At 46.4% G+C, this 24,518-nt stretch overlaps 6 protein-coding genes across 6 annotated transcripts; 4 read left to right on the forward strand and 2 right to left on the reverse strand.

The window, feature by feature from the left end:
* Positions 1-475: 475 nt before the first annotated feature.
* Positions 476-2,053, forward strand: ATNIH1004_009708 (aldehyde dehydrogenase family protein; the record flags this gene model as incomplete). Its single annotated transcript, XM_033574290.1, has 3 exons — positions 476-532; positions 582-888; positions 963-2,053. 3 exons carry the CDS (start codon positions 476-478, stop codon positions 2,051-2,053), a joined length of 1,455 nt encoding a protein of 484 aa, XP_033422308.1.
* A 1,785-nt stretch (positions 2,054-3,838) lies between these two features.
* On the forward strand, positions 3,839-4,997 carry ATNIH1004_009709 (uncharacterized protein; the record flags this gene model as incomplete). Its single annotated transcript, XM_033574291.1, has 3 exons — positions 3,839-3,953; positions 4,021-4,666; positions 4,820-4,997. The coding sequence occupies 3 exons, from the start codon at positions 3,839-3,841 to the stop codon at positions 4,995-4,997; spliced, it is 939 nt and encodes a 312-aa protein (XP_033422309.1).
* Positions 4,998-5,456: 459 nt separating this feature from the next.
* On the reverse strand, positions 5,457-7,553 carry TFC1 (transcription factor TFIIIC subunit TFC1; the record flags this gene model as incomplete). The annotated part of the gene is made up of 5 exons (XM_033574292.1): positions 5,457-6,678; positions 6,737-6,845; positions 6,899-6,976; positions 7,032-7,341; positions 7,398-7,553. 5 exons carry the CDS (start codon positions 7,551-7,553, stop codon positions 5,457-5,459), a joined length of 1,875 nt encoding a protein of 624 aa, XP_033422310.1.
* Positions 7,554-17,069: 9,516 nt separating this feature from the next.
* On the forward strand, positions 17,070-17,855 carry ATNIH1004_009711 (DJ-1/PfpI family protein; the record flags this gene model as incomplete). The annotated part of the gene is made up of 1 exon (XM_033574293.1): positions 17,070-17,855. One exon carries the CDS (start codon positions 17,070-17,072, stop codon positions 17,853-17,855), a length of 786 nt encoding a protein of 261 aa, XP_033422311.1.
* A 2,934-nt stretch (positions 17,856-20,789) lies between these two features.
* Positions 20,790-21,787, forward strand: ATNIH1004_009712 (uncharacterized protein; the record flags this gene model as incomplete). The annotated part of the gene is made up of 2 exons (XM_033574294.1): positions 20,790-20,902; positions 21,442-21,787. 2 exons carry the CDS (start codon positions 20,790-20,792, stop codon positions 21,785-21,787), a joined length of 459 nt encoding a protein of 152 aa, XP_033422312.1.
* Positions 21,788-22,923: 1,136 nt separating this feature from the next.
* Positions 22,924-23,540, reverse strand: ATNIH1004_009713 (uncharacterized protein; the record flags this gene model as incomplete). The annotated part of the gene is made up of 4 exons (XM_033574295.1): positions 22,924-23,008; positions 23,064-23,158; positions 23,234-23,353; positions 23,415-23,540. The coding sequence occupies 4 exons, from the start codon at positions 23,538-23,540 to the stop codon at positions 22,924-22,926; spliced, it is 426 nt and encodes a 141-aa protein (XP_033422313.1).
* Positions 23,541-24,518: the final 978 nt, after the last annotated feature.

The following is a 24,518-nucleotide window of genomic DNA, read 5'->3' on the forward strand; positions in this document are numbered from 1 at the left end:
TATCACAATCATGCATGCACGGGGTATTTATGTACTTGTGTACTTATTTACCAACAGAGCAATCTACCAGATATGATCAATCCTTGCTCAACTAACTAGGTACTAAGTATTTGTCTCTCGCAAAACACAACATTCAGAAATCCGATTCAGAACAAGCAAGCAAGATCTATTCTGACCCACTCCGAAGGCAACCTAACTCCGACACTATCTATGCAACAAGTACGCAGCCAAGAGGGATCGTCCCCATGATCAGGCCATTGATGCAGTGGATCCAGAAGTGAGGGGCTGGGCGGGGCAGAAGTTGTCGTTGGCTCGTTCGGTATGAGTCGCGGAGATATCGGATCGGCGAAAAGGATTGCAGAGTAAGCCAGTGTCATAGCTGAGGGATAAATAGTTTGTGAAGGCATGATAAGTCTGTGGACAGCAGCTACAATAAAGATAGGGCTGCTACAACAGATCCTTTCCATCGATCAAAATGACCACCACGGAGAACGCTTTCCCGATCCCTACTCAGCTGTTCATCAACGGCGAGGTTGGTCTCATGCCATACTCGTGACGTATCTAAACTGAGTCAAGAATAGTATACAGATTCAAGCTCGTCGGAACGGGTTTCCGTCTATAGTCCCGTCGATGGGAGCCTCGTTACTGATAAGCTCCAATATGCCGCTGAAGACGATGTCAATCGTGCAGTAGCGAGTGCTCAAACTGCGTTTCGCAGCAAATCCTGGGCAGGCCTTACAGCCAAAGAACGAGGACGGGCTCTGATGCGCATCTACCAAGTGATGCTGGCTCATAAAGAGGAGCTCGCCTGGTTGGATCGAGTTACTATGGGGAAGCCTGTTAACTCTGGACTGGCCGAGGTGCAACTAGCAGCCGATCTATTTGAATGTATGTATAAATATATCCCTATGCCTCCCAAATAGTTTATGAATCACAACACAATACTTGCTAACGCGGATCAGACTATGCTGGCTGGACAGACAAGCATGCCGGAGATACCTTTCCCGCCGACGACGGATTCCTGAAGATTGTTCAGCACGAGCCTCTCGGTGTATGTGCTGGGATTCTCCCCTGGAATGGCCCACTGGCTCTGATTGCTGTCAAAACCGCACCGGCACTCGCAACCGGGAATGTCATGATCCTCAAACCTAGCGAGAAAAGCCCCTTGAGTGCGCTCCGATTCGCATCTCTCGTCGCAGACATCCTTCCCCCAGGTGTGGTACAGGTTCTGACCGGCGCAGGTGCTACGGGGGAGCTCCTTGCGCGTCATCCCCAAATCCGGAAGATCAGCTTCACTGGCTCTGGACTGACGGGGAAAAAGATCCAACGAGCAGCCGCAGAGAGTAACTTGAAGCGTGTGACGCTTGAACTGGGCGGAAAAACCCCGGCAGGCATCTTCGAAGACTGCAACCTAGAAAACGCCGTCAAGTGGGCGGTAGATGCCATCACGAAAAACACAGGTCAGGTCTGCATCGCTGCGAGTCGCATCTATGTACAGGAAAGCATTGCTGAGGAATTCGTCGATGCTTTTGTGAAGAGCATGAAGGCGGCAGCCGACGGAATCGGGGATCCCCATAGCGCCGATACGAAATATGGTCCGTTGGCGGACCAGGCACAGTTGGCTCGAGTGCAGTCGTTTTTCACCGAGGATGCGGGCAAAACGCAGGTCTTGGTCGGGGGCCATCGGCACGGTGAAAAGGGCTGCTTTTTCGAACCCACGGTGCTCTACAACCCCGATCCGCAGGCATCTGTGTACAAAAATGAGATATTTGGTCCTGTGGCGTGCGTGCGCACTTTCAAGGATGAGGAGGACTTCCTTCAGATGGCAAATGACACTGAGTATGGGCTGAACGCCGCGGTCTTCACCAAGGATATCAATCGGGCGCTGAGAATCAGCTCGCGTCTGGAAAGTGGTACCGTGGGCGTCAACTGCGTCTCTATGTTGGATTATCAGGTGCCATTTGGAGGGTCGAAACAATCGGGTTTTGGCCGTGAGTTCGGTCTCTATGGGCTGAAGTCGTATACCGAGCCGAAATCTATTCTTGTGAAGTAAGAACTCGTTTCATCTTGGGTATCTTCGCTAACATACGGTAGCCTGAACTGTTAGTCGCGATATTTTGGTTCTCGGGATGGTATTTGAGAACAGGATGATACTCATGCTCAGCATTGTCATTCTGTTGGCTCGAACCATGTTGGGGTTGTATGGAGTAATGTAGGACAGTCTGTTAAAATTGCAAGAATGCATAGCCTAAAATTTTTCACGTTTTGGGAATCAAAATTGAGTTAACGAAATAGACTCTCTAGATACTCAATTCTGTCGGTCCTTTAGTGCTCAAACCGTAAGCTAGCTCAAAGTGTATCGAGAAGAATACAGGCGCACACATAGACGGTGCCTGAGAGGGTATAAGCCCTAGGCTACACCATCCTAGGGACCGACGATAACATTAAGATCGACTTAAGCCAGCTCCATGGGGACCAAGTCGCCTAACTCGAGAAACCTCGAATACGCACCCAGGCAAGCTAACTTCCAATGCAACCCGACAAAAATAGGAAGGGGACATTTGATAGCCAAATGAGTAGGCGTCAACCTTGCTGATCCGCGGTGGCAAAGACCCAGCATGTTTCAAATATCATACGGGCCAGCAGTGCGAAGAATGGAACGGAGATCCTGATTCATGATCAAATGATGTGCACATTCCCCGAAGCGCCGCGAGGGAGCAGCCCTCGTTGCGACCGAGCGCGTAGAGTGCACGTTCGCCACGTCTGGACTGGCCAAGTGGTACGGTAGAGATGGTTTGTCGGATTCGTGATGATGTTATGTTATTCTTATCATCAATCTTCTTCCTCGTGGAGGTCGAACCTCGCAGGTTTCGCGGTTTCATATCGGGGGGTAGGATGGATGAAACACAGGCTGGGAAGAGAGATTACAGAAATTAAAATAGATAAATTGATCGGCAGATTTAGACTCTGTCAATCCTTACCTTAAACCAGAACAGCAATGTGGCGATGGTTTTATTGTACGGACTACGCCGTACTACTTATGATCTTTCCCTTTCCGTTTCCTGTTTTATTCCGGAAGGGATGCATTGCCGTGCAGCACCGTGAAACATGGAAGACGTGTTCGAGTGAGAGCGAAGGACGGATGGAGGGAACTAATCATCTGTAAGGGAAAGATAGAGAAGGCAAGAAAGGGTCGTGATGGAGACGCGTTGAAGGGATGATTACAGAGGCGGCTTACCTGTGGACAGTATGGGTGGTAAGTTTGGACGCGATGGGCTGCCTTAATTATTGGGCGGTTATGGAATATTCTCTCCATCGTTACTATAAGCAAAACCAAATAATTGATTTTTCTGGGAATAATAGTATAATAGCATAGTGATAAGCAATAATGTAAGATGAATAATATAAGAATAATATTGCTGACGCGCCTTGCATCCCCCAATCAATCGAATCGAATCCTCGCATCGCCAACACGAACTGGACGCGCTCCCAAATACCTGCACTCTTCAGTCCTGCGTGACTTACTTCCTGCCCTCCATTTTCTCCATTCTTCTTGCCTTCCTTGCCTCCTATACGTCTTTTATAATCCCCTCTGCCTCTTCTCGTCTCATTTTTCTCTTCATCCCCTCAGCACTCGAGGTGTGATCTGTATATTCTCCTCGTACTATACCTACTACTATACTATTGTATACACCAGACCGCCAATCATCGTTGCCCCCACTCCCGCGCGACCAAAACAAACCAAACCCACTCTCTGCCTATCTCCTCCCTCTGCCTAACTAAGTGGGCATAATAAATATTCATTCACACGAGTTGATCTCGTGTCTTCCTTTCCATCATGGCGACGCTCACCATGACCTCTACGCCGGTGCGACAGCCTTTTGCCAGCTTGGATGCCCCGCGAATGCGCTCCTTGCTGAAGACCAAGATGAACGTCCAAAATCAACAGAATGGTACGTCATAACCACCCGGGCTGACAAGTAGGGAAGGTACCGGATTCCTAATCTGTTGGATAAATAGGCGCCATCATGTCTGGCAAGCGTCAGCCGCTCTTCGACATCGACTCCGAGAACATCGATCCTACCAGCCGTAAGCACTCGGCAAAGCGCAAGCGTGGTACTGATGAAGACCACGAGCCCACCAAGGGCCTATCGAAGCCGATCAAGGCGTCGCGCATGGCATTGACCCCCGTCGTGTCTCCTGCACCTCTCAAGGAAACCCCATCCACGCCCAAGTCCGCACCCGTGCCGAAGCCCGCGGGCCGCTCTCCGCAAGCTAGACCCTGCAAGCCATTCGCTCGCCGCTCGACAATTGCTAAAACTCGTCCAACTCCGGCCCCTAAAAAGAGCGTCCATCGTCCATTTTCTATTGCCACTGCCTTGTCCAATGGGAAGACTAAAAGCCCCGCCACTAAAATTCCCGCGTCCTGGTCCTTCGACATTTACGTGGACTCGCAGCAGGAGGAAATGACCAACCTGATGCAGCACTCGACTGGCGTGTTAGACATAAGTGACGATGAAGACAAGGTGGAGTCCGCCACTCGCGGCAAGGAGAACATCCCCCCCTGCAGATCTAGGCATCAACTTGCCTCGTTCTCTCCAGCAGGAGTCCCCGAGTGCGGCTGCTCGGAAGTCGGTTATGCTCGAGGAATCGCGCGCTCCACTGGGTGAGCTCAATACTGCCGACTACTATGGCGAAGATTGCCACGCCTTTTCCTATGCTATTGTTTATGATGACGACGAAGTTGCCCCCCCTTGGAAGCGAAGCCATCCGTTTCTCCTTTTTCGCGAGATACAGGTAGCTCTCATCCCATCCGCAGCAAGCTCTCCAGTGTGTCGTCGATTTCCTCTCTCTTGGAAGCTACAGCACCTGCAAAGCCCATGGAAGCCCGCACCACCGACGCGGAAGTCGATATCTGGGAAAGTGAAAGTGCCGCAGAAGAAGCCGCCGAGGTGGAGAAAGATTCACTCGTGGAACCAGAAGTAGTCTCAGCTTGATCCTCTTATCTTTGACTTCTGATCCACTGGCGTTGAAACTCGAGGGTGGTGGCGCATACAATCCAGGTGGCGTTATCTGTTCTTGCACTTGGGCCTGTCTCTGCGATTATTGCGATACCCGATTATTGTCTTTTGTTTTGTACCTTGTGCACCCTTTCGCCTGTTGCCGTATTTTTCTTTTGTCATTAGCCCTTTGGTCTTTCGATGGATCTCCCAATCTTTCTCAGCCAACGCCAGAATGTTCCTATCAGTCCCAGGTACCTTATCATCGTTGCCTTGGTTATTCTTGTTCTCCGAATCCTTGGATGGAATGATGCCATGTCTGTATCAACTAATGAACGAGAACGTCTCACGTGTCGTTATGGCTTATGATGTATATAGTTTTAGTCAATCAAATTAAATTGATATGATGAATATCGCAGTCTTTCGTCATTCGCACTTTCGATGCTGAATCTTGGGTCAATCTCGGGTCTGGCTATCATCACTATCCTCTCCTTCGGACCCCTGATCTTCGTATTCCTCTCCAAGTGCTGCGCTGACTGATTCCGCAGCTTCGGCTACCTGCGCTTCCAGCATCTCTTCTTGTTCAATCGCCTCCTCTTCCCCTTGACTCTCTTCGTCACTCGCCTCGTCCTGCCACTGGACGCGACGGCCTGTAGATCCGGCGGTATCCCTCTGCGTTGACTGATCATACTCACCGTCGTCATCCGGTTCCTGTCCCCGTCTGAGACTTTCTCCCGCTTTCCCATCAGTCATCTTTCCCCTCCAAGACGCCGTACCCTTCAGCGAGGCCCGAATCTCCGTAGCCATTTGCATCTCCCGCGCCGACACCTCCTTCCCATCTAGCATAAACCCACTCATCAAGTCATCTGGTGTCGCGTGGTCCGGGAAGTTCACAACACGAGCAAAGTCCGCGTCATCGGGGACGCGACCCCCGAGTAACGAGAGGATCTTCGTACGCATGATGATCTTAACTTTGGCCAGGGTGCCGCCCCCGAACCACCCGTCGCAGACGGGTTCGCAGGTTTCGCGCAGGAAGCCCGCAGGTGGAGGGTCCGGTGGGAAAAGTATGTTGCGGAGTAATGGGTCCATTATATCGCAGAACATCCACATACGACCGTCAACAACGAGGGGTAGTTGGCCAGTGAAGAGGTGGGTATCTGTGGACACGGGGTCGGTGCCTGATGCGCTGTAGCTGGCCTCGTTGAGTCGAGGTAGTGTGTGTCGTCTACCGCCCGCGCCGTCACGCGCGACTTCCGGTTCGCGGGGAAGAATCCGGAACATGAGAGTTTGGTAGATGCGGTAGTCAGGTGAGGTGCGAGGGTCATGGCCGAATTTCACAATGGCGTCTCGCCAGGGTCCTGACCGGAAGATGTAGCCGACGTAAGGGATGGCGTGGCGGAGTAGGTAGCGCTGGTCTCCGGTTTTGAGGGAGTTGCGTAACCCGCGACGCGTCCAGGCTGGTCGCTGAGTGAAGAGTTCTTCCACTGCTCTGATGGTCTCCTGGAGGTTTTCTTCCAGGGAGCTGATGGGGGGACAGCTCTCGCGAGGCTTGGTGGGTACCTCGGCGACGTCGTATGCGACCAGGTGTGTGCGCACCTTGGCGGCTTGTTGCGTGTTGATCGTGGTAATGTTGCCGGATGTATCGACGGATTGACGAACAGTGGGGTTTTGACGGTATCTATAGCAAGACGTTAGAAGATTGAAAATGAAGTGGCCCTATTCTAGACTAGGCGTACATGTATCCAAATGGGAGGTCCCCGTGGCTGAAAGATGGTGGCGGGAAGACTTCAACGTTTGATATTGCGCCCTTGGACATGTCAAGGTCGAATTGTTTCATTTTGTCATCTGGAACGTGATTAGTTATTAAATATTCAATGGTAAGAGCATTTGTGTCATACAGTCAAAGGACAGGATCTGGTCTCGAAACCGATTGGCGAATTGGTTGGCGGTTGTTGAGAAGACAAAATCAGGCATGCCTAGATGAAAGTTTAGCTCGAATATTCAAAAGGATCAAGTACGGTCTGAACGAACCTCTAAACACATGGGTCCGGTCAACCGTCCCGACCGGCTCCACCTGATAGCTTCCTACGTTATCACGGAGACTCCGTAGGAGATGCCTTGCACTCGGCCGTTGAGGTTCTTGGGGGATGGTCGTGACGGGGGGACCGGTAAATGGCTCATCCGTTCCCCTTTTACGCTTACGACCTGTCCGCTTAGGGACGGTCACCTTTAACAAGATGTTGTTGGATGGTGTACTGGTTGACTGGAGAGGCCTTGACATGGCATCCTCCGGCCGCAGATGAAGATTGGCAGGTGTGTCGGCCTTGGGAGGATTCAAGATCTATTATCCGTCAGAAGCGAAGCGTTGTATTTGTTAAGTTATTTCTTTGAACCCACCTTCGAGATACCGGCATCACCCTGAAGGGTCGCAATGGCATTGTCAACGTTCTTGATAATAGCGGGATGCTCAACGCTGACAAGGTGCCGAGGTGGGATTGAATAGAAAGGTGCCGTTCTTGGGCCATGCTGTTCAGACCCTCTGCTTTTTTCCATGGTGATTTGCAGGAATAAAGTGTTATTATGAATGTGTGAGATGCTTTTCACAACCGAGACAGTCCAAAGGAACCTTGCTAGCTATTATCCGGTAAAGTGAATGGGATTATATCACAAGCTGTCAAATAGTATTGATATACCGCACAAATGTTAAATCAAGGCAGTATGCTTTAAGGTCTGATAGTCCAGATATTAGCATCTCGGTTAGACAAGAACATCAAGTTAAGTCGATTAAATGACAAGCCATCTGGATACATTGCCGCTTTCATGATCACGAGTCAAGTGACTAATACTAGTCCTAATATAGCTTAGCCGCTCTTTCTCATTTTGTCATACGTCATCTACCCTTTCATCTCTATGCTTCCTGTTGTCTTTTTATCTTATAAATATACCATGTATAAGAACTTCTCTTATTATCTTTCTATCCTATTCAAATTAAATGAAATTGCAAGTATACCTTTTGATTATCGACTTAATTTTCATGTCCCGTGATCGGTCATTATTCAATTAATAATTATGACTCTTGAATCCATCTGAGCCACCCTCGGATATCACTCATATATTTCAGATCCGACATACTTCTTCGCAATTGCAGCACAAAATGTTGAATGTTGGATTCTAATTAGCATCTTATGCTATTCTCAATATGGCTCACAGAGATGTTTTGCCCATTCCACGCTTCTCTTTTCATATTAATGAATGATATTGGATTATAGAGAGCTCTCCAAGAATTGACTGTGCAGACTAATATAGCTTAAGTATAGCTGGACGGGAAGCCATGTTTTCCACAATCTATGTATGAAGAAATTTTGTATCTATGCATCAAAAATCGGTGGTACAGGAACATGTTTGGTTCCAACTGTTGGGTAGTGCCATGTAGGCGATCCGGGTAATCGATATACCTGATCCAGTGGGCTTTATATGAGGTGAAAACAATGTTTGCAGCTAGAAGGCTTTCTTTCAACAGGAAAAATACCGTTCGGCCACACCAAGCACCACGGGCTCTGAATTTGCAGCCATGGAAGCCTCTCTCCATTCGTAAAACCCCTCATTTAAGAAAGTAGAGTCACCACAACATTGGTAGGAGGGCTGATAGTAGGGGAGTCGGTGACCATATTTCTCTTTTTTAGAAGAAATCACTGTTGGAGCCTCCGAGTAGCGACACGGCAACCGGAAAGGCATGAGGAATCGTGGCATACTTATTGATGTATTTGGATGGCGATGTCCGCCCGGAGATCGCGATATTAGCGGACGCTTGCAACTATGACCAGCCCGTTGCATTCCACCAGGGTTTCAAGGTCCTGGAACGGCTTGCTCGTTCGATACCATGCGGTGTGACGCTCATCCCGGGCGTGACGATGGCCCCATGGCTTTACGCGGAGCTGGCGATACTTGACCGCGAGGGGCTTGTGCACGCGTGAGAGGTAGCTGTCCGGGTTGTCATGATGATGAAGCGGAACAGGTCATCCTGGATGGTAAACAGGCCCTCTCTCTAGAGCGTCTCTAAAACTCCGAGTTCCTCTAGTCGAGCGTTTAAGGGCGGGCTTACTCTATCCAACACGCGTCCTCAGATACATGACCTCATTTGAGTAAGAAATCCGTGTGTGCCATCTCAAACAGCTAGCTGATGGACTAGATACTCAGTGTGGTAATCACAGAGGTGAGTAGGCATTACGTGAACTTGTAGCAGGGTTGTCATGGACTCCAAGTTTCCTCTTCGGGCATTTCCAGCGTCTCATAATCGACTTTGGTCCCGACATACTCTGGCAAAATTGTTCTTCAGACAGTATAGGAGTGGAGAAGAGAATATCTGCGTTTGGCGCCGTTGTCCATACTTAGAGAATAACTCTCTATACTTTGTGTGAACACTCGTCAGTATTTCAGAGATTTATCTGTAGTGGAATTTGTTGAAACATTCTTCCTAAATTTTCCCTGGCAAAGGTGGCTTCGAGTTGACAAAATACTTGAGGCCAGTTTCATAGCATGCTGTTTGAGACAGTTGGTCCCCTTTGGGTTTCCGAGCCTTCGGCATCCTCTGTTGACAATCATCTTACGCCAAGATCTCGGTAAAGAAGGCTTGATCTCTGTAGCCACTTTATTGAATATTTCCATCCATTCCGCTTCATGAAAGTTAATAACGCCTGTATTCGGCCTTTAAGGCAAGGTCATAGCATCGTATTTATCAACGATGTTGCTGAGATCATTAGCGTTTTCCCGGTAGATGGCAACACCATTTGTAAGACAGTAATCTTTTCGGAGGAGCCAACCGCATCAATGTTTACCTCGCTCTCCTTTATAGTACTGTGGCTGCCAACAATGAACATGCCAAATTTCGCCCGTGAGAGGGCAGTGTTGAGACGAATGCGCGTGCTGGACGGGAAGAGGAAGAAGTGCACCTGGCTGCCGGGCCCCTCGACCTCCGAAACGCTCAAATTTTGCAATGAAAACTGATCAGTGTCTGTTTCCTTATCTAGTATGGCATTTAATGGGCATAATCAGTGGAATCGGAATCGAACCGTTCCATAATCCCCATCATCTCCGGCGGCACTCGTCCAGCTCGTCCAGCTCCTCTTCCACGCCCGCGGCCGCGTGATGTCGTCTGTGATAATACAATTTCAAACGCAGAAGGGTCACGCCGGGTTGAGATATCTTGGCTCGCCTGATTTAGGCTCCTGGTTCAACCTGGCTTGCTCGATTCAACGATTCTGCTGGCTGGCCCATTCGGCGTACGAACTCAGGTTGCAAGACCAACTCACGTGTGTTTATTGGGGCCATATCCACGTGCCCATACAGACGCCAGTGACTTGCAAAGTCACTAAGAATCAACGCATCATGGGTTAAAGACTTTCCTGGATTATATGAATACATGGAAGCACTATTGTACTGTATATCACGACATCGCATTCGTCTATTGGCTGCTTACCTGGCTGCGCTTCAGGTAGATATTGTAACTGCATCTTGTATACAGTATCCAGCACGTATCTAGATATCTTATTAAATGCCCTTCTGTATAGGGGAATCTGGAGGTAGATACCTCGCCGATTCCTGTCCTCGTGAATCCTATCCTATACCGTTCGGTATTGATCTTGAAGAACAGTTTTTACGAATCTGTAGTACCAAGGAGATTCTTGGTAGAGGAATGAAGCTATTTTTAATATTCCAATGGCATGCTTCAGCCCGTGAAGTAGCAATCTGACCAGGATGGAGGAACTTATTAGTATAGCACTTAAGAAAACTGACTCTTCCATCCACTCATCTCTAATATAGCCGATAACGTCTGTCCAGATATCGCCAGCGTATTCGCCTGTAAAACTAGCCCACGCCGCATCCTTTTCTGTCTCTATATTTGCATTAACAACAGTTATAAATGAACCCCAGAAAAGATTTCATTTCTCGACATTCTGGTTGAAGGCATCCCCAACTGCTTCTGCTGGATTATTGAATTCAAAGCGGGTTAAATTCTTGACGTAGTATAGGACTGCGTCGAGATAAGATATTCTTTTCAATGGGCCATATACAAAGAATATTATCTGCAACAGGAAAGACATTTTCAAGTGCCTTTATTAATCCATTATCCTTAACAGTAAGAATGATCTTTGGATATGCAATATCAAAGATATTTAGTACAGCTTCCAGTTGCCGTAGAGCAAGTGTATATGAATCCTCTTTTCATCTGAAATAAATGCAAATCCAACATAAAATGTGCGGTTTGTTGCTGTGCACCCAACTATATCAAGAAGGGGCTTTCAATACCGATTTGTTTTGTAGTTGAATCCATAAAATACACTGTACTGTACTGCCTTAATTTATCCATGCAGCTTCAATGAATAAAAATCACAGCCGTTACTGTATTATCTTCACCGGTCTGGTAATTGACTATCCAGTCTCCAGTCTGAGGAAACGAAGATAAAAAATCTTGTATACGAGTCCGCCCATTTAGAAAGTGCCTTCTACAGCCCCGTTTAAAGTTGTAGAGATCATGATCCTTTACAATTGCAGCACCTTCTTTATGTAGTGGCACCATAATATGACGCCGCTGGATCCCCAGTTTTAGTTGATTCTCCGCCTGTGAGGCATGGGATTCTATATCTTAATGATGGTGAACTGAGTGTGTTGAAGATACTGCAGCTTCATGATTATGGTGCTTTTATTTAGCCTCAGGATTCCGTATATTGTCAGTCTGATGCCGAAGAACAAGACAAATAGGAGACAGAGTCAAACTTGTTGCTTCTTGCCGTCGATGAGTAGCCTGATCAGCACACTTATATCTCCCTCCCTTATCGTACTTTATCGGCACGGTCTTCAAATAACCTGCTTTTGATTTTTTGAGCGTTGCTTAACAACTACGTAGTTCTTATCATCGGCGAAGTCATTTAGCGGCCCCTTCAGGAGAGCTAAATAATACCTGTTGGACGCTTTCTAGCAACGTAGATTGAAAAATTCTGTCTCTGAATGAGATGGCTCATTTCCAGTATCTGAATCGCTTGACATTTTGAAAGGCCTTGCAAGCCATAAAGTGTGCTGGTAAGTATGTTGGTAGATACATAATAAGGGGGCTGCAATTCACCCTATAATATAGCCCTAGACTTATGCCCTATATGACCCAAATTCCTAATTAAGGAGATGGGGGTGTAGCTGGATCATTCGCATAATATAAGCGTTTAGTATAACCAAGCAATGACTGGTCATAATTTTGGCTCCATGATCTTGGTGGCCTCGTCTATAGCAACAATTGTAGGTCAGACATGCGAGCAAATGCAAATCGCACCGGCAGTAAAAAGTGTTCTCGCTATTACTGAGACTTGCCAAGATAATTAGGGACATTGGTTGCCTTTTAGTCTAGTGGAATACAATTGAAAGTGCACATATGACGGCTGAGGCTTCCTTGAGCGTCATCGTGAAGAATCCTGGTTTCCGTGCGAAGCGAAGCCATTTCCTTCCCAGGATCTTCTCCACTTTGACACTTGACACCTGTGGAAATGCCTCAAACTTCTTGTACTTCGGTGTATCAGTGCTAGGGATGAACGGACCGACTAGCCTTGCAAAAATGCAATATCCTGAAATCCGTGGTGAGAGTCAAGTCAAACGCTTAAGTCACCTGTCTGAAAAACGTCCACTTGGTCTTGTCATAAGGAGCAATCGATGCCTTCTTTATTCCGTACACAACTGCTGCAGGCCTTCATGTGGGAGACGGACCCCTCCAGGAGGGGGGGTAATGCAAATCTGGAAAGTGCCTTTCAACTCAGATGCACAATAAGTGCAAGGCTCGCTGGATGCCTGATCCATGCAGAATAATGTCGATTATTGCCATCATGTCTTGACATATTTACGACATAGATTGCCATATATGTCGAAAGCCGAATCTAGGTCGGATAACCGGTTTGGCAGATTCTGAGGCGAAAAAGTCATCTCTTCCTAGTGATAGTATGCACTCTGACTGGCTAGGGACAGATTTAGCTTAACAGCTCCCAAAAGAAATCATTGAGCGACTAAGCCCAGTTGCTCATCCTCCAGAACCGAATCTTCATCTTGTCCCCGGGTTCAATGTGCGCTGACTGTGGGAGGAGGGGGCATTTGGAGAAGGCTGAAATACCACCAATTCGCGACTTGTGAAATGGCATGCGGCGCAGAATGGTACGGATTGGTGACGATACCTATCTGTCCTCAGTGGCTAGCTTCTATTCTGTTCATGGTTTTCTTCGCCGCCATTGACGTCAACGAAAAGGAAGTGGGATGTAATAACTGGAAATGAAGTTGACAATTTGAATGCGAAGAAGCAGTTTAGAGAATCGTAGGGTGTGGCGGTCAAATTTCCATATGCATTCTGCCTTGTTGTGTACATTGTGTAACTTGCTGGACACTATGGCAGAGGAATTGAAGCCCCGTTAACCTAACTAAGATGGGAAACAGTGACGAGGTCCACATTTTGTTAGAAAATCTAGGCTGTAAGGCGACACGCAGCAATTTTCCATCCCAGTCAGAAATGTCCACGGAATCCATAATGGCAGCAAGAAGATAAGAGATAGGGAGACAACAAGTCAACGAAACGACGAGAAATACAGGGAGATAAGGATGCAAAGAGATGAAGTAGAAGTAACTGGTTGTAAGGAAAATTTGAAAGGTCAGGTAAAGGAGACAGTAGCACAAGCTTGTTAATTGTCAGTAAGATATCAGCCACCCTCAGATTCTAGAGCTGCTTAAGTCAGAAGTAAAACCATAGGGTATTAATCAACTGGAAAGAAAGCTACAGAAAATTTCAGGCATTAGAAGAAAGGTGGAAAAGAAATAAAGAGTCTGACTTGATTGACAAGCTAATATTAGAAGAACGATGGCAATAAAATTCCACTGGACTACAAAGGGTACCAAGGTACTAATAGTAGCCAAGCGTGATGGAAGAGAGAAACGAAAGATGTGGGAGGGAGAAAACCCACGCTTATATAGATACCTTTCCAATTCACTGCAGATGGTTGTTTGCTGCCTACCTTCTACTAGAAGAGGCATGGAACTAGGTATCTAGTGAAGTTGGATTGCTTTTGGAGTGATTGAACGGAAAGCATCGTCATTGAAGAGCTGTTTGCCTATAGTGATAAAAACCGGAGCCTAGTTTAGGCCAAATGTAGTGAAGTCAAGGGTTTCGCTGAAGGAGGTAGGTGGCTGAGCTCTGCAGATAAGAAATCCCAATACATTCCCCTGATCGAAAACTCCACTCTGTGAAGATCAATGACCACTCAATGACCACTAGTTCTAATAGATTTACTGATCTTACCTAGCATTTGTATAGCAATTTCCTACCTATGTCCACTTATACCGAGCGAGCACTGAAATCTATCTTGATGTTAACCCTATTACTTATATTGCCAACCGTCCATCAGTCAGTAAAGAATTCCAAATTATAATACCTTATTAGAGCTTCTATAAAGCCCACAGTACATACATTTTGTAGCCGAATGGTATTTTCCCATATCAACAACTTCTTTAGACTGCAGCAACGTATTGCCGATGTACATCACGACGTCACACGTTCCCACAATAGGGGACAAAATTGTAGTAGAGGACAAAACATACTATACGAGTAAACCAGAGTGTCCTTCAGTAATCGCCTGCGAGTGGCAGTTCAATGCAGACCAATTACAAAAAAAATTGTTAGAATTTGGGCACATGACGAGGGAAAGCCGCCCAATGGTGGAATTACGAAATATCTAATATTGCCAGAAGAGGCCTGGTGTTATCAAACCATTTTGATGACCGGTGTCTATTCCTTGACAAACGATTTAAAACTCCTACCTAGTTAAGTGAGAGCTGCTTTGGACGCAACTGGGTAGATACACCCTAAAAAATGAGTACGACGTCAAAGGTGATAAAGTTTACTATTACCTAGTGTTGAGTAGGTTTCAACTATGGCCTTTGGTGAAGTAGCATGTAATCTATTTCAGAGACTCAGTGGTATATGCAGACCGTACATCATACCATTAGCAGCATGATTATCTAAATCGTACGTAGCATTCCAACAATGTTTGGTAAACTTGCTAAGATACTAAAAATAAAGATAATACCATAAGTGAATGAAATATTCAATGTACGCGTTGCCCGATTCGCGGACGTTTTTAATCTTTTATCAAGATATATCTTCCCAGTCTGCATACATCGGAGGACCCATTTCCATGATTCGAAATCAGCAACATGTCTTTCCCATCTCAACGGATTAGTTCTAGTGTATTGTGTCTTCCGTTCTGACAGAAGGGTCACATTCTTAGGCATTGTGATATTTAAAGTGTCGTTTGGATATTATTTCGTTCATCCGTCTCCGTCTTTGAGACAAGCGCATCCTCCAGTTAAGCCTTGTGGTAAAGTTGAGTGTAGTGCGGTGGAGACCGCTGCTCTGTAGTACTGTCTTTAGTCTTTCTCAGGACCGTGCCCAATGTTACAAGTACTAGCAAAGATGTTATAATTAAAATAGAGTCAAAGTTGATGAACGCCCAGAATGGTCTACTCCGCTCAGCGATTTCCGCTACAATTGTAAAAATATTTAATGACTTTACCAGAGGCACTTACTCCAATTTGTCCGCAGCAAAGTTTATATGTATCATTGCCCCCAGGGATGAAAGTAATGGTGCCAACAATGACTGTAAATACGATTAAAGAGTTATTATGCGTCTTCGGTAGAATTTCCGTTTATGTACAGGAACTCACTTCCCGCCCCCTAATTGTGACTATCTATTGGTCATGGCCTGGGAAGTTTATTTGTTATACTGTATAGGGCGTTATTATGACGAAAATAGAAAGTTCCAGCCAATTACTGGATGCCCTAGTTATGTCAAGCAAGCCTGCTGACCGTAACCGAGGCTGGGGTGGCTAAATACTAGAACAAGCCAAAACTGTTAGCAGACCGGTGGTCACTGACGCTCGGCGTCCTAGCTGTGGGCGTTGACTCGATGTAGGCTCCCGGACCTAGGCGCCATAAAGATTTGGGGCAAGACGACTAGTCATATCTCGGGACGCCCCATAACTACCGCATATTTTCTAACGGCAGTTACATTTCTATAATTTTCATTGAAGACCTAGAGCATTCCTTACGTGCACAAACATAGATACGGACCATATTGGTACTAAAGTTATTCTCGGCCTGGTATCTTGTTTCTTAGGTGGTGATTCCATCTCCCATAAAGGACCAGGGGTGTATTGTCTCTTATGACTGACTCTGTACTTGTATCTTGTTAAACTACCCTAATTTTATGTCCATGACTATTGCCTTATTTTCTCTCCCAACAATCCGGAGGAGGCCCTTTTGATGTGAGAGATACATTATGGTCTCTCATTGGGGCGATCAATCAAACTGGCCCCCAATTGCCGCAACATACCAACATTGACATTAGTTTGGATTGAAGTAACTCCCTAAATCTTACCCAAGATATCCTGCAAAATAAGCCGACTCTCATTTTTAGTGTGGGCGATGTCTCTGAAATGGTCGAGGGTGTATTTCCATTTCTTTGTGTCAATTGGTCAGTAAAAAAAATGCAAAACGGCCCAAAGCAACTAAAACAATGGTTTGTGACGTCTCTTGATTCAGAATCCTGGCTTAGAGCATCGGGTTTGCTGGACAAAAATTATCGAGCTGCTTCCAAAGACCCTACATTACTTTGAGTGATTGCTCTCTCTCTCTCTCTCTCTCTCTCTCTCTGTCTCTCCGTTTTTCTTTTGTTTTTTCTTAAAGAAAAAAAACTTTGTCTCAAACTTCCTCTAGCAGAACGTAGTTGGGTTCGACACTCTAAAAGCTAAGATCGACGTACTAGCGTGCCAAGGCCAGTCAGATGGGTGGAGTCTGGCCCTACTCCTATCCGTTACTTGTACCTACCCTCTCTCCATCTAATTAACTAATTAGCAGGCTTCTAGTTAACTAACTTAGATGAATGTCGGTTATGTAAGCTAACCAAGAACAACTGAAGATCGGAGGAAGGACTTTTGTCGCTACTTTGTTGAAATTTCCTCCGCATCCATTCCAGGCCAACACCGACAACAATGTTGCAGGCATTCACATCTGTGTTCCTCAGGGCTGGGCTCTTGTGCCTCTGTTTGTCTTCATTTGGCACAGCCAGTGACTCACGTACGACCACTTTTCCAACTCCTGGCCCGAAGCCGCCGAATACACCTCCGCGAAGTTATGGAATGGTATTGTTTCGAGACTTTGAGCCTCTTGATGTTTTTGGCCCGTTGGAAGCACTGTATCGTCTCGCAAGCCTTCACAAGCTGGACCTGTACCTTATCTCCGAAACCATGGATGCAGTGACAACAGAGCCGGGGTTAGCTGCAATGAACCCTCACAATTCCAGCTTCTTTCCGAAGATTTTGCCAACCCATACTTTTGACGACGCTCCTATCCCTGATGTCATGATTGTTCCTGGTGGCATAGGCACCAGGTCCCCCTCGTTGAATCGCACAATCGAGTACATTGCTGAGACATACCCCAAGCTCCACTACTTGTTAACAGTCTGCACGGGAGCTGGCTTGGCGGCCAAATCTGGCGTACTCGACAGTAAACACGCAACAACAAATAAAGCGGCATGGAACACTATCGTGGCGTGGCGCCCACAAGTGAATTGGGTGCCACATGCCCGGTGGGTTGTCGATGGCAATATTTGGACCTCGTCTGGAATTTCCGCTGGCATTGATGCCACTATGGCTTTCATTGAATACGCATATGGCAAGGACGATGCCACGACGGTCGGCAACATTATGGAATATGAGCGACACGAGGATCCAGACTGGGACCCTTTTTCTGAGGTTTTTCATGTTCCTGGTGCATAGTGCCTGAATATCCTATTAAATAACAACGCTGAACTTCGGACTATGTCACGGTATATTTAGCTTGCCTTCGCCCCCTTTATGGGTAGATACTTTATTATACCATGCCACAGTTGAAGCTAGCACAATCACAACTGCGCATTAAATCAATGTAGAATAAAACAGGATGTTGGTTTCTTTTGCAATGTTCAACTTACTGCTAGAGTCTAAGTATATGATCAGCGTATACAGTGGATCTACTAAGGGGGGAATCACTTCGTCTCCTGAAGATAATACCACCAGCAGAAATATAAACTACGTACTTCATTGCTTCAGGGCTTCAGCGTGCAAATGGGCACCTTGCAGTGCCCTGAAAAGAATGAAGTGAATGAGAAGGCTACTCTCGTCTGCGAGCCCTACACGCAAAAACGCTGGATAATCACCAGCCTTTTATCGGCACCCACGCTTATTATTGGTTTCTCAAAAATCCATTTTTGGGACTGCTTTTTTGGCTACTTTGCGTTAGTTCCTACAGCAACGCTCCTGGCCTGCTTATACTTTTCGTTTCCCTTTCTCCCATTAGCGTAAATTCAAGCCTCTTCCCATCTGTGCTTATATCTCCCACTTCGACACCTTTTTTTTATTGTTGCCACTACCCTCACTGCCATTACACTAACTCTCAGTGCTTATTGGTCAGCACCCAAGAAAGGCCTCGCGCTGCAGCTACATGTTTCACTTAATATTCCAACGAAAGATGCACAATCAGATGATGTTGAGCAAGAAGACATTCCCACACTAGTTTGATTCTTCAGCGAACAGAACAGGACTGAGCTTTAACAACCCAACGTATTTATCTATATCTGGGGTTCCTTCTTAACGGCCACTACACAAGACCAAAGTTTTATATTGCAAAGTGCTGGAGCCTGTTTGCCCTCTCGTTCCTATTGCCCCTACTGTTCCTATTGTCCCTACAGGCCCTGTTGGCCCTATTGGTCCTCGATGACCTATAAGACGTGACCCTTATTCCTAGTTTGTTACCTGTTTTTCTTCTCTTTCCTTCCTTCTTCAAAGATTCCTTCTAGTATCTAGCCTATCCTATAGGTTCTACAGGTTCATGTCTTGACTCTTGACTATTTTATCATTACCCCGCTTAGTTCTCGCTTACTAGTTAGTTAAATATATTTAGTATTTAGTCCGCTATCCCTTTCAAATTAAGTATGAATAAATCACATCCTCGCTCATGCTTCTTCCACTCCTTTTCATTGTTTCAGGGCCTACAGCATGCGCAGCGCTTGTCTTCCAGTAGAAAATGCCCCATGTGAGACTAGTCCGGGTCTGAAATAGCGGGGGAGGTATTCGGTCCTGGAATCTGGGGCGGCGGTAAGGCTTGCGCTACCCCTTAAGAAGTTATCGAAACCCTAATGGCATCTCGTCGATCGATGTTCTTTTATTGGCGAGTCCTAGTATGAGTGACTATGAATCACGGATTATCAATCAAGATGGAGTAATTCTAGACAGTTATAAGTCCTGGGAGACTCTCAAAAACTGGCGAGTCGGCCCTGCGACGTTTTCCTATGTAACTCGAGCCACGAAAGGTGCGATGCGACAGTCCGATCCCCCAGTGCCCCAATCGTGAGAAGGCTGGCGCCCTGTGAGAGTTCCCCAACCGGGGAAGCAGATCAATCATGCCAAGCAGCTGTATCTGTCGCTCAAGAATAAATATGGGTTGGTGATGGTGAAGCAGGGTGTGTAGTGATCGATCCCATATACACTGTTGAGGATGCCTCCAGTCTGGCCTCCTGGCTCGACTCGATTGATGAAACCATCAGGACGCTGGTCCAACATATGTCGACCCTACAGGCCTCACGATCGAGTGCCGTCTGGATGCTGGAGATTCCCACCAACTCGGATCTCGAAGACATGGAGTCGATCTTCTATGCAAGTCCTTCTACCGTCCGGAGTGGGAACAATCTCGCGGTTTCCAGATCGTCGTACAAGGGAACTGGACGCCCTGTTTCTTTAGCGCATATCGGGCGCGATCCTTGTTTGAGAATTCGAGACAGATGTTGGCTAAGCTGCTTGAATGCTTAAAGTATACCTCAAGCGGCAATTTCAATCCCGTTTCCACTTACAGAGTAGGGAATGATGGTCATGGGCTTCTCCCAGAGCACGCATTCTTGAATGCGAATTACGGGCTAAGTATGGCCAGTACCCCCTATCTCTCAAGGTGCGGATTTGCCATTCCTCTCCATTGAAGGACAAGAAGTGTCCTTGCCGCCTCGATCTCCTGAAAATATGTCTTCTTGTCTTTCTGAAGTACTTTAATTTCACCCTGCCCATCTTCACTGAGTTCCGGTGGAAAGAGGCCATCAATGCCTATTATACCGACGGGGTTTGTAGGGCCGATGATCCATACAATCTATGCTTCAACAACGTCATCGTCTTAGCCTTAGGCCTACAATCCCGGGTGGCATGCCTGGACCAGGGATGCGTAATGGCATGAGTGACGAGCTATTCCTTGCCTTTCTCGACAACTCTTTCCGAGCCTTCCTGCATCTAGGTACATTTCTGCAACCCGTATTGTCTCGTGTCAGGCGCTGGCAACTCTGGTAGGTCCTTGTCTCAAATCCCTATCATGACCCTCGAGACCAACCCTGCCACAGGCCCTAGTTGCTCGGGAAGACCATGAGAGCAGGGTGTTCGATACCGTTTGCCACATGGCCTCCCAAGCGGTAAAATCCATGGGATTACAGCAGTGTAATTTAACGGGAAGCAACGGCCTCTTGGATACAGAGGAGCGGCGATATTTGTACTGGGCAGTCTTCGTCATAGATAAGCAGCAAGTCTACATCGCTGGTTGACTCTTTGACCTCCACTTTTATGATTCTGACTTGCAGTTGTTCCAGACTATTGCAGCTCAGGACTTGATACAGCAATGCTGGAAACTTTATCCACATGATGGCCATCTGGGAAGAAATTTATATCTGTCTATACTCGCTACGGGCTTTTCGCAAGGGTCTCTCTTATCAGCGGAGTCAGATTGTTAAGCTGGACTGTCTCTCTCGGAAATGGTATGCTCATAACGCGTCTCGTTTTTCGAACGCCTGCTCCACTGAGATTTCGACCGTGGAAGGCTTGCAGATCGAACTGAAATACGTGTTCCACATTAAACAAGTCCTCATACATCGGTTCTAGAGCGAGGAATGCAGTTAGCACGTGGCCCTGGCCAACAATTGCGCAGCTCTCGCATTATTCAGAGTGTGTTTCAATCGAAACACACCCAAGGGCCCGTATCGCTTCTCGCAAGTTAGATCACGCATTCATTGGCAGCATTGCTCAAAGGAGTATTACTTATTTTCCCATTCAATCAGGTTATTAAGGCATTATCCTTTAGTGAGCGTCCACGGAGCTGTTCACGTACTTTCTCACCAACCCGACTCCGGAAGCGCTAGACGACTTGAATTTGATTGACAGCGTAGCTGAAGCTCTTGGGGCTATATGCAACCCAGTTATACCCACAGTGTGTATACTCCGGGTGAACGAGGGCGTTCAGTAGTATAGGGAAGTAGCTAACATCTTTCGGACCTCTTTTGAGGGTCTAAATTCCCAGCCGCTGGAATCCACTCAATCCCAACCTCGTACGGCCGCATGAAACTTCCACTTTACCAGGTCCATTCTGGCAGCGCACCATCGGAAATCCCAGTGCAGAAATGAAGACCCCTTCTCAGAACCTTGAGGATAGTATGAATCAATTAACCCAGTCGGAACCATCCGCGCCATCCTGGGTGCTACCAGAGCTCGAGGGATCTATGGCCTTTGACGGCCTTCAAGAAGGACCTGCAATGGTCAACGGGTGTTTCCTACCTCCTGTCCTGCCCATAGAGGACAACAGCAGCGCGGGATTATGCCACTTATTACTCTCCAGCCCGAAGACGAATTGGTGCAATTTCCCATGATACAGTGTCACCGTTCTCGGGCGGTTTGCCGCAATCTCAGGAACTTTTTCCCCCAATGATGTGTGTTGAAATCGCGCCCACCCCGTCCATACCATCTTCCGCGTGCTTGTTCTCAGATATCCCAAGTGATGGGCAAGATGGCGGTCTTTTTTCATTCTTTTTTTCCTTCATAATTAAACGTACTTTTCCCTTCAGTTGTGGTTTGTCATTTCCTCCATTTTCAAATTATTCAATGGATGTATTCTCTAATATGTGTCTTGATGTTACCAAAGTATCGATACTCAAATCGTTTGAAATATTTGACAAGTTGAACACAATGTGCAGTATGAATTGGGCTTGAGGATTGGTTATATACTTAGAAATACATTACTGATGGATAAATAACTTTACAAAATATAACTATAGACTAGATAACCTTGAAGACTTTCAGCCCATTTATTATTATTTTCATAACAATTAATCTGGCATTGGATCTCTACTTTTCTAAATATTTTACAATAACCTAGGACTCCTACCTTTTCTTTCATCACTAAACTGTGAAGAAATTGCTATAGAACAACAGCATCATGAAATCATGAGAATGGAGAAATCACTCGTATTTTTCTATGTACATCAACTCCAATGCCCAGCGACACCACTATACGTACACAGAGCACATTTCATGCTAAACATCAAGCAAAGGAGAGACCCAGTTCCTCAAGACCCAACTAGCTGGCATAATTTTGATGACATGTGTAATTCGGATTAGCCGCCAGCAGCTGCCTGATTGGCTCTCTCGCCTTTGTTGGCTCTCTATCAAGAACCTCCCTCATCAACGGTACGTCGTCTCCAAATCACCCCTTTCAATCCCCTCATACCATGACAACGACATCTCAAAAATGTCTTTGGTCTTTTTCCCTGGTCATTCTCTGAACCAATACAAGTAAATTCCTCAGATGAGACAAGGTTGAGCTTAACATTCGGTCCAGTCGTCTCGTTAGTCGCATCAACCACATCCGAAGGACGAACAGTCTGTTCGGAGGTCAATAGAACAATATCATTCTCATGTCCGCTTTTAATCATCAGTCGTGCTGACGCCTCGCCCAATTCAGAGCGCAAGGTAAAAGCAACGGGGCTATTAGTTGGGAGAGAAATGCTCAGTGAATCAGGAAGCCAATTAACGAAGGCAGGGAAGCGTATGCGTAGGCTCCCTCTCTGATGGACGTGTAAGTTAATCCCGATCTAACGGAAATCAGTACTCTCTGTGGTGGTTGAACAATAAATATATGGAACTTACTCTTTCAGGAGATCCTCCGTCTCATAATGCGTCCGCAGCATTGCAGCCTGGGAATCGGACTTGAAACCACTTAATGCGAGAGATGTATACCACACCTAGCAATACTTAGCCATGTCCATTCCGACTAGAGTATGTGCCGGAGGAGAGGGAAAATAATAAAACGAACATACATGTTTAACTCCAACTTTCCTCGCGGGATCTATAAAATTCCCATGCTGCTTTTTCCTCCGCTCATTATCCAAAACGTTCGTACTAACGAAGAATAAATTGTCAACACCTTCGATCGCGGTCTTTAGTGTGGCAGTATCTTCATAATCCACATGACGAAAGGCGATTCCTCGATCTTCGAACTGCCTTTTTTGATTCTTTGGAAGATGCGGTGGCGAATTCAGACAATGGCCAGTTAGCGACGAAGCAGTCAAGGTCGTGTGCGCCTAGGCCACCGCTTGCGCCGGTTATGAGGTATTTGAGGGTCATTTTTGTTTATTTTCTTGAAGGTTTAGAGCGTGTCGTGGAATTGGTTAGGCAGTTGGGTAGGAATGGAGTGTATATGGACATTCTGCTTCTCTATTTATATGCGGTGCTTTACTATAACCATATCATCATATGTCTGGCTAGTAATATGTAGATTCGAGATTCGTCATACTGACGTCAATAATTATACAGAAATAAGTATTTACAGAGCACATTGTGCCAAAATATCTATTGTCGGCTAAATTATAGATTTAATAGGTTGATTCTCGGAATCTGAGGCAGATATATCGCCCTCGGAGTTCCAAACGACCGAAAACTTAGAAATCGCGTCTCCAGCAAGGCCAAAAGCATTTTTATTGTGACAGCTCAATTGGGACTAATCCACAATATTGAGTAGTGATATTTGACAGAGATTGAATGCGAATTAGCTCGGTAACAACGGACACCAGGGAACAGTTGATACGTGGCCCTTTGTTCTTCGGCTGGAGTTCACTGACGCTTCAGAGGTAGTGATGGATGTTCTCTTCACAGAATTCGTTTGGACAGGGATTCATATGGTGGCCATGTAATAACGAGGACTGAATAGTAATTTACCCGCGCGTAGTATCTTGGAGTTTGGGTTGTTAGTGCTGAGCCTCTCAATTTAAACTGGGATATTAGGCAAGGTTCGGTACTCTGGGGCAACTAATGAGACCATGCATTGGGGCGGTTGCAGCATCCACCTCAGGCAGAAGTGATTTACATAGATTATGTCGGCAATGTGCAGAATTTTTGATAATCCAGAGTTGGATCGCATTGAGAGCCTAAAGGTTTTCGTGGCCAAGCGATGTTATTCATGGTGATAGATTATTTATACCTTTGCATGTTAAACGTAGGGACCAAGGACTTTATGCAGCGCAAATTTGTCACCATCTTCGTTGTGTTAGTTATTATGCTGTAATATATACCACACAAGTGGGCGTTCGACCTCACGAGTACTGG

Source organism: Aspergillus tanneri (assembly GCF_003426965.1).
Source record: "Aspergillus tanneri strain NIH1004 chromosome Unknown AapTan_5_pilon_pilon_pilon, whole genome shotgun sequence".
Classification (NCBI taxonomy): domain Eukaryota; kingdom Fungi; phylum Ascomycota; class Eurotiomycetes; order Eurotiales; family Aspergillaceae; genus Aspergillus; species Aspergillus tanneri.